Source organism: Choloepus didactylus, chromosome 27 (genome assembly GCF_015220235.1).
Source record: "Choloepus didactylus isolate mChoDid1 chromosome 27, mChoDid1.pri, whole genome shotgun sequence".
Classification (NCBI taxonomy): domain Eukaryota; kingdom Metazoa; phylum Chordata; class Mammalia; order Pilosa; family Megalonychidae; genus Choloepus; species Choloepus didactylus.
In genome coordinates, this window is record NC_051333.1 from 3,084,269 (window position 1) to 3,092,927 (window position 8,659).

Sequence of the window (8,659 nt, forward strand, 5' to 3'; positions counted from 1 at the left end):
TGTGCAGCCATCACCACAATCAACTTTAGAATATTTTCATCACCTCAAAAAGAAAACCTGTACCCATTGCCCACCCGATTCCCACTCCTAGGCTACCACTAATCTGCTTTCTGTCTCTATAGATTTGCCTGTGGTGGACATTCCACATAAATCACGCAATATGTGGTCCTCTGTTTGACTTCTTTCCCTCGGCATAAAGTTTTCAAGATTCATCCTTGTAGCATGGTATCAATACTTCATTCACTCTTATTGCTGAATAATATTCCATTGTGTGGATATGCCACATCTTGTTTACCCATTCATCTGCTCTTGGACATTTGGGTTGCTTCCACCTCTTGGCGATTGTAAATAGTACTGCTTTGAACATTCATGCACAAGATTTTGAGTGGCCATGTGTTTTCATTCCGCTTGGGTATACACCTAGGAGTGGAATTGCTGGGTCATCCAACAATTCCATATTTTTTAGTTTTTGAGGAACTGCCAGACTGTTTTCCAAAGGGGCTGCACCCAGTTTTACATTCCCACCAGCAGAGTCCGAGGGGTCCACTTTCTGCACATTCTAACCAATACTTACCACCTGTGGGTGTGAAGTTGTATCTCATTGTGGTTTTGCTTTGCCTTTCTCTGATGCTTAACGATGGGGAGCATCTTTTCTTGTGCTTATTGGCCATTTGCATATCTCCTTTGGAAAATGTCCATTCAGAGTTTCTGCCCATTTCAATTGGGTCATTTGTGCTTCAGTTACGGAGCTGTGAGAGTTCTTTATATATTCCAGATGTACGTCCCTTGACAGATACGTGATTACCGACATGTCCCAAGCCCCCAGACAGTACCTGGCACATAGCAAGTGCTCAATAAATATCTGAAGGACTCAACCCTGACCATCCCTCAGGTACTCTGCTAAGGGCTGGGGACAAGGTCCCTGCTCTCCTGGGGCTGATCTTCTAGTTGGGGGCAACAGAGATAAACAAGTAAGTAAACAAATAACTACAAGTTCCAGTAAGCCATGAAGATCAAAGAGGGGGAAGTGGAGAGAGCAGGAGCTGAGGGATGTCCTCAGAAGGAGCGACATGAGTCTAGGGGAGAAGGATGCCAGGTGAAAGCCACTGCAGGTCCAAGCGTTCTCAGGTGAGAGGGAGCCTGGCTTGTTGGAGGGGCAGAAGGAAAGAAGGCCCCGAGGGCTGGGGCACGACTGCACCAGGACTCCAGAGCCTCTGGGGAGCTTGCGCTTTACTCAAAATGCATGTGTGTGGGGGGGGGGGGGGCAGAGCATGTTGGACTTGACATTTTAAAGCCAGTTGCTGTAGAGAGTTTCCGGGAACACTGCCACACCATGCAACTGCATATTGGCTGTGGCTGCCGTCGCTGGGACAGAGAGGATGAGCTCAAAGTCTTTACCACCCAGCCCTTTACAGAAAAGGTTCCGAGAACTCCTTTAGGGGACTGCTCCGGGTGCAGGCAGCCCTTTCCCCACCCCAGCTCGAATCTAGCCCCAGTGCTGTTGATACGTCAACCCCCAAAACCTCTCCCCATGCCCACCGCCCCCAATCCTGCCGGGACCCCCATGCGCCCGCCTGTTAGACTCCTCACCGGCCTCCCCGTTTCCGCCCATTAGGCAGACACGGCTCACCCGGCTCCTCCTCACCCCGCGCCGTGGCCACGCGGAGTCCATCCATCGCCAGGACTCTGCACTCACTCTGCTGTCCCCACGCACTTCCCACAGCCCGTCCCTCCCAGAGAGCCCTCCCAGCCTGGCCAGGGCGAGATGGCAGCCGAGCCCCTCTGACGCATCCTCCTTCAGAGTCCCCCTCGCTCACGGGCATGGCCGTGTGTCCCGTGTGCGCCGCCCGCTGCCCCGCCGAACCGACGCTGCAGGGCAGGGGGTTCCGTCCACCGCGCTCCGGGTGTCCCCACGGCGCACACCGCCTGCCCCCGGGAGGGGCCGAGAAATGGTGAGTGGAGGTGCCCAAAGCCGACCCCGAGGATGGCCAGGGATGGGGCTGGCAGGATCTCGGGGATCCAGCACCTCAAGGACCCAGCACAGGGCCGGCCCGGCCCGCACGAGCCCCTGACGGCTGCATGGGCCTCCTCCTCCTCTCCCCCCAGGCCACCGCGAGTCCGCCCAGCGCGCGACGACAGCGCGGGCGGCACGAGCCCTGGGCCCACGACCCACACCGGGAAACTGAGGCCGGGCCGAGGTCAGAGGTCACACGCTCGAGGGCCAAGGCGCCCGGGCCGCCACGGACATTCCGATTGGCCTCTGAACGCCGCCAAGCAGCGCACAGGACATTTCCCGCACAAAATGGCGCCCGGGGGAAACCTTGGGTCGATTTCCAGCGCCCACCCCCACCGCCCGGCTCTGAGGAGGGGGCGCGGGCCGCAGCGCGCTCCTCATTTGCGTATACAAAAGACAACGAATTTCGTTGGCTAGAAGCGCTTCGGCCCGCGCCAAGCCGGATCCCCATTCAGCGCTGCCCATTTTTCCCCGCCCTCTGGTACGGCTTTCTCCGTCGGGATTGGTCCTTGCGAGTGTCGTAACGCCATTCCACGATCCCGCGTCCCTATTGGCCAGAACGCCTTCCACCGTCCGTTTAAAACCCCCGAGTCCTGCCTCCCCTCGCCCCGCCCCGGCCTCCCGATCCACCGTTACCCGCGGGCGCGAGTTCCTCGCCGTCGGGGCACGCGCACGCACACCGGGCTGGGCTGCGTCGCATTCAAACGGACCAATCAGCGGCCGCGTCGCCTCTCGCCTCTTCTCCCCTCTTGCAGCCCCTCCATTCTCCGGGGTCCCCTCCCCGAATCCCGCGCGGCTCCATTGGCCGGCCCGGCGCGCGGCTCCCACCCTACCTCTGTCGCCGCAGCCCGCAGTTCGTCGAGGGAGGCGGCGACGGGGTCGAAAGCCGAGGACCGTGCGCGGTGACGTCACTGGTGGAGGCGCGACGCCGCTGGTCGGCGGGGGCGTGGCCTGCGCGCTGGTATAAAAGCGCGGCGCTGCGCGGGCGGGGGCTCAGAGCGGCCGGGCAGCGGGGCGGGCGGAGCAGCGGATTGCAGCGCGGCGGCGGCGGCGGAGGCAGCGGGGAGCGGAGCGGGGCCGCCGGCGCCTCGCCAGGGCCGCAGCGGCAGCAGTTGGGCCCCCCGCCCCGGCCGGCGGCCCGAGGAGCGCAGGAAGGGGGCCGGGGGGTCCCGCGCCCGGCCGGCCGCAGCCATGGTGAGCCCCCGCGGAGGAGGAGGCGGAGCCTGAGGGGCCTCGCGCGGGCGGCCGGAGCGACCAGCAGGCCCGCCCCGGAGGCCCGGCTGGCGATGGGCCCCGGGGTCTGTCCGGGGGCGGAGAGTGCCCGGCTGTGCCTCGGGGGGCCCCGGGTGCCCTGTGGCCCGGTCCGTGGGTGTCACCGGCGAGCAAGGACGCCCCGCCGCCATCTCCAGGCCTGAGCTGGGGCTCCAGGCCTAGAGATGGACGGGCCCGCCGAGGTTACGTGGGCAGGAGGGCCGGAGCCGGCCTCGGGTCCACCTGGAGCGACGGGTTCGTGCGGGCCTTGAAGGGGTCTCCGGAGGCTTCCGGGAAGATAGAGATTCCTGGAAGTTCCCTGGGAGAGCTGCCCTCTTTTCTAGTGTGAGGTCAGCGTGGGGCTGGGGGCGAGGAACGTCCTGGGTGGGGTCTGGGAACCCAGGGACCGTCCACATCCTGAAGACCAGGGCGGCCTCGGGAACCCCAGGTCCTGCCTGGGGCCTGGTTTCTGCTGGCGGTTCACATCTCCTTTCCTGTCGGTGCCCAGAATTCCAACGTGGAGAACTTGCCCCCCCACATTCTCCGCCTGGTGTACAAGGAGGTGACAACACTGACTGCCGACCCCCCCGATGGCATCAAGGTCTTCCCCAACGAGGAGGACCTCACCGACCTGCAGGTCACCATCGAGGGCCCTGGTGAGTGTCGGGAGCTAGCGAGGGGGTGTGGGCCGTGGTCCATGTCTGTGTCGTCATCAGGACACGTGGCCAAGGAGCATCCACTGTAATCGGGAGTCCTGCCGGGTGTGGGGACGCAGCGCGGGTCAGGACTCCTGTGGTGCTCAGGCTGGGGGCAGGACCCTACGCTGACGGGTCATCACGAACCTTTTCTCCTGGGAGGGCACTTGATGGGACCAGGCCCCGGTTTTTAAGGACAGGTGGGAGTGAAGTAGGCGAGGGGCGAGGGACTGCCAGGCGAAGGCGGGAGCACAGGCCTGGTGAGCTCAGGCTGTGCCCTGCGGTCAGCGTCGGGCCCCTGGGGACATGGCAGGGAGCACCAAGCCCCGGACCTGGGGGGACAGCACAAGCAATCACAGGCAGTCGGGCCATGCGTGGCTTCACGGGAGTGACCTTCCTGTTGTACGTGAGTTTCTGCAGAGTAATGGGGGGTGTTACTGGAGTGGGTGTCTGCTAAGGGACATCGCCAAGACGGGGTGACACTGGGGAGGGGGTCAGGGAAGACTGCCCTGAGATGGTGATGTGGGGTGACGCTTGCAATGCTGCATGACTTTGGGGGCGGGGGGAGCAGGAGCAGGAGAGGAAGGTGGAAGGATCTGAGGGCTTTGTGCAAACAAAGTAAAGAAGGGACTGCTGAAGTATGGGGAGTGGGGGGTGGGCAGATTTTTCAGGGGTTTCTGGGCCCCTGGAGGGAGCTGGGAAAGGAAGGGTCGGTGGGGGTGAGGCAGGGGTGGCTGGAATTCTGCCCTCACTGTTCCGAGGCAGTGAGGAAGCTGCTGGCGGCACCCAGGTCAGCGCGAGAGGCCTGGACAACAGCAGGGAAAGGGGGTCAGGTTGTGGGGAGGAGCAGCTCAGCGGCTGGCGCTGTTGGCTGGGTTGGGGGGATGGACTCCTGTGTTTTCTGGCCTGAACAACAAGTGTGTGTGTGAGAGAAGCGTTCCCTGACGGGGGAGGTGTAGAGTTGACATGTCCCGTCACTTCTTTATGGGACTTCCAGGAAGATGGGGGTGTGCAGGTGTGTGGAGCAGTGTGAGACTGGGGGGGCACCTAGGGAGGAGAAGAGCATCCAGGGCTGGGGACACTGGGGGTGCGTTTCCTGTGGCCCTGGGAGCCTGAGGGAGGAGGCAGCAGGGGCTGTCTATCACTGCCAGACCGTGGAGGCTGGGCTGCTGTGCTGGGGGGGAGCAGCCTGGGGAGAAGGGGCGCTGGGAGTCTGACCCCATCCCCCCTCTGCACACAGAGGGGACCCCCTACGCCGGAGGCCTGTTCCGCATGAAACTCCTGCTGGGGAAGGATTTCCCTGCCTCCCCACCCAAGGGCTACTTCCTGACCAAGATCTTCCACCCCAACGTGGGCGCCAATGGCGAGATCTGCGTCAATGTGCTCAAGAGGGACTGGACGGCAGAACTGGGCATCCGGCACGTGCTGCTGGTGAGTCTGGGGGTGGTGACCCAGGCCCCGACCCCCTGCACGTCTCAGGGATGTCAGTCTGAACCGTGAGGCTTTTTGTTCTCTTTTTAAAATGAACTCTAAGGGAATTGGGCATTTCCATGTAACAGTTGAGCTTTGCAGTCTTTCTGGAAAACTCTGAAAAGATTTGCAGGGCCGGGGCAGCCAGTGCTCTGGGCGTTCAGGCCGTGCCCAAGGTTCCTTTCACGAGGGACAGACTCCAGGTGGCAGAACAGGACGCCTCTCACGGGTCCAAGCCACGCGTTCAGTTTTCAGGATATAACTTCCTCGTCGTGAATTCCGCCGTTTTAAAGTGGTGGTTCACGTGTTCGTGAGGTTTGCACGGCCATCTCCACCGTCTGATTCCAGAACGTTTTGCTAGCTCTGCAGTTCTCGACCAGGGGTGGTTTTGCTTCACAGGAGACGGTTGATGACGTCTGGAGACATTTGGGTCGGGGCTGGTGTGGGTGGAGGCAGAGGTGCTGCTGGACCCCCATGGCGGAGTGTCGCCCGGCCCGGTCGGAGCACTTAGTCCCCACTGGCCTTGGGCCCCAGTCAGCTTTAAAAAAAAAGCTAAATGGGACGAGCCCCTGGGGCAGGTGCCTGGAGAGCTGGTAGGAGGCTGGGGCGCTGGGGGCTCCTCAGGGCACAGCGGGGGAGGCTGAGCTCGGAGGGAAGCAGACCCAGGCTCCCTCCCTGGACACCAGTGGTGGCTGTGGGAGGATGTTGGAAACGAGCGATGAGCACAGAACCCCGAGGGTTCCCAGCTGCCTGCCTCAGGCGAGCCCGAGAGGTAGCTGGGCTGGGTCCAGGCCTCGCCTGAGGGGTGTTGCCGTAAGAATCAGGACTAGAGCAAGGGCCGGTCCCTGGGTCCCCATCCGGCCTCCCGGTAGCCCCAGCACTGTCACCATTTCATGGGCCCGCAAGGTCGAGGGGCTGTGACCCTTAAAGGCCCCTCCAGAGGTGCTGGGGCTTCCACATGCCTCCAAGGCGTGTGGGCCCTGCCCTTGGGGCCTCATTTCAGTCTTTGGTTGAGGCGGACAGAGATCGGAACCCTGTGTTTTCACGTTGAGCTGCACAGAGGCAAGTTCACAGCCACAAAACTCACGTCGGGGCTGCGGCTGGTGACTGGCCCGCTGGGAGGAGAGGGCAGGGCCTCAGCTCTTTCCCCGTCACCCAGGGGGCTGCCCCTCACCGCGCCCTCCCACATGGGCCCAGCCCGGCTGCACGCCGGCCGCAGTTCTCGAACAGTTCAGGGCGGACCGAGGCTCTGGTGGGGTCGTGGGGTCGTGTGTCCTGGCAGCGGAGCAGGGGTTCCGTTTTGAGGAAGGATGAGAAGGGGGCGGGGCGGGCGGGGCCAGCGTGGAGCCCCGAGGCTGCCGGCTCACCCCGCTGTCTGGCCGCCGCCTCCCCCCACAGACCATCAAGTGCCTGCTGATCCACCCCAACCCCGAGTCTGCGCTCAACGAGGAGGCGGGCCGCCTGCTGCTGGAGAACTACGAGGAGTACGCGGCGCGCGCCCGCCTGCTCACCGAGATCCACGGCGGCGGCGCGGCCAGTGGCACCAGGCCCGAGGCAGCCGCGGCCTCCTCCACCGACGCCCTGGCCCCCGGGGGCCCAGGAGGGGCCGAGGGGCCCATGGCCAAGAAGCACGCGGGCGAGCGCGAGAAGAAGCTGGCAGCCAAGAAGAAGACGGACAAGAAGCGGGCCCTGCGGCGGCTGTAGCGGGCCTCCTCTCCTCCCGGCCCCGCTGTCCCTCCAACTGTGTCTCTAAGTTATTTAAATTATGGCTTGGGTGGGGGAGGGCATGGGGGTTCTGGGACCTGGATTTGTTTTTCTAAATAAAGCTGGAAAAGTGGCTGCTCTGCCTGACGGGCTCCCCGTGCCTTGGCATGTGCTGGGCTGGGCTGTGGTGTCCTGTGACCCACCGGTCGGCCAGATCCTGTGGTGTGAGGTTTCAGGCCGCCTTGTCCCTGGGGCAGGGACGATGGGGAGGTCACTGGGCCCTCCCTTGGCTCTCCCTCTGGGTCAGACATAGCAGGCCCAGGAAGGCAGGTGTGAGGGGGCCCAGCCTGGCCACACCCTTCGGGGTTTGGAGCAGCAGCCCAGCGGGAGTCTGCACAGCTCAGGGCTCCAGGCTGCCTGGAGAGGGGTCCCCTTTCAGTTCTCTGGGGCTGGGGCTGGGGTTGGTCCTGGGCTCCCAAACCTTCCACATGGGCCCTCCCAAGCTTTGACTCGGACTTCAGGGCCTGGAGCCACCTCTCCAAGTCAGGCCCGCCCTCGAAGTTGGCTGGTCGTGATCCAGTCACAGGAGTGACATCCGCTCCCCTGAGGGGCCCTGTCCAGCCTGCAGGTCCCCCTCAGCCCCCTCGCCATGGGCGGGCTTAGTTGTGGGGTCTCGGGGTGAGGGCACCCTAAGTCATGCTGGGGTGTGGTCCCTGGGGAGAAGGCTGACTGGGACTCTGGTGTCGCTTGTTAAGGGCAGAACTCCCTCGGGTGTCAAGTTCTGTGCTGAGCCATAAAGAGGCAGATTATAAACAGAAGAGTCAAGGACTGGGGGATATTTGCAACATAGAAAATCAACAAATTACCAGTATCCTGAATGCAAAAGGAACTAGAAAGATGAATGAGAAAGACAATTCAGCCAAGTGGGCAAAGACTAGGAGTGCATAGAACAGGGAAGCCAAGGCAGCCAGAAAGCAGGTTCATGCCCGCCAGCAATCGGGGGAGCCCAGGTTCATTCCACAGAAACAGGATCTCAACCTGCCTGATGGGTAAAAACGAGAGATTATGACATTACCAGCTGGCAGTAAGGATGTGGAACAACAATAGGTGTGCAAGTTGGTGCCATCATTTGGAAGAGCAATTCTAGCAATTTCTATCAGAGCGAAGATATGCACACCCCACAGTTCAGCCATAAATTCTAGACAGTTTCACATATGAGCAGAGGGTTATGAAGAATGTTAACATATTATTTGTAATAGCAAAAAGTTGGGAGCCCCCTTAATACCCATGAAGAGAATGGCTGGATGGTGCACCAGAGAAAGTTACATCGATTCAACAAGGATTTTGCTCACCTACCCACGTACTGAGGGGAAAACACTGCAGAACAGTACATTATGATTGCCTAGTAGGGTGAAAACCAGGCAAACCAGTGTTTGCTGCGGAGAGACGTTGGGAGAGAGACTGCTTCAGGAGGGGGCGGGGAGGTCGGCACTCAGGAGCGTCAACTGTTACTAAAAGGTTTTCA

At 61.6% G+C, this 8,659-nt stretch overlaps 1 protein-coding gene across 1 annotated transcript; it reads left to right on the forward strand.

The window, feature by feature from the left end:
• Nucleotides 1–3,068: 3,068 nt before the first annotated feature.
• Nucleotides 3,069–7,278, forward strand: UBE2S (ubiquitin conjugating enzyme E2 S). The gene is made up of 4 exons (XM_037820403.1): nucleotides 3,069–3,208; nucleotides 3,774–3,921; nucleotides 5,201–5,391; nucleotides 6,829–7,278. The coding sequence occupies exons 1-4, from the start codon at nucleotides 3,206–3,208 to the stop codon at nucleotides 7,132–7,134; spliced, it is 648 nt and encodes a 215-aa protein (XP_037676331.1). The 5' UTR covers nucleotides 3,069–3,205; the 3' UTR covers nucleotides 7,135–7,278.
• The last annotated feature ends 1,381 nt before the right edge of the window (nucleotides 7,279–8,659 follow it).

Excerpts from the sequence above, each read along its gene's own strand:
- UBE2S (XM_037820403.1), top strand. Across the intron at positions 3,922-5,200 it reads GGTCACCATCGAGGGCCCTG|AGGGGACCCCCTACGCCGGA; the intron begins GTGAGTGTCGGG and ends CTCTGCACACAG. Across the intron at positions 5,392-6,828 it reads GCATCCGGCACGTGCTGCTG|ACCATCAAGTGCCTGCTGAT; the intron begins GTGAGTCTGGGG and ends CTCCCCCCACAG.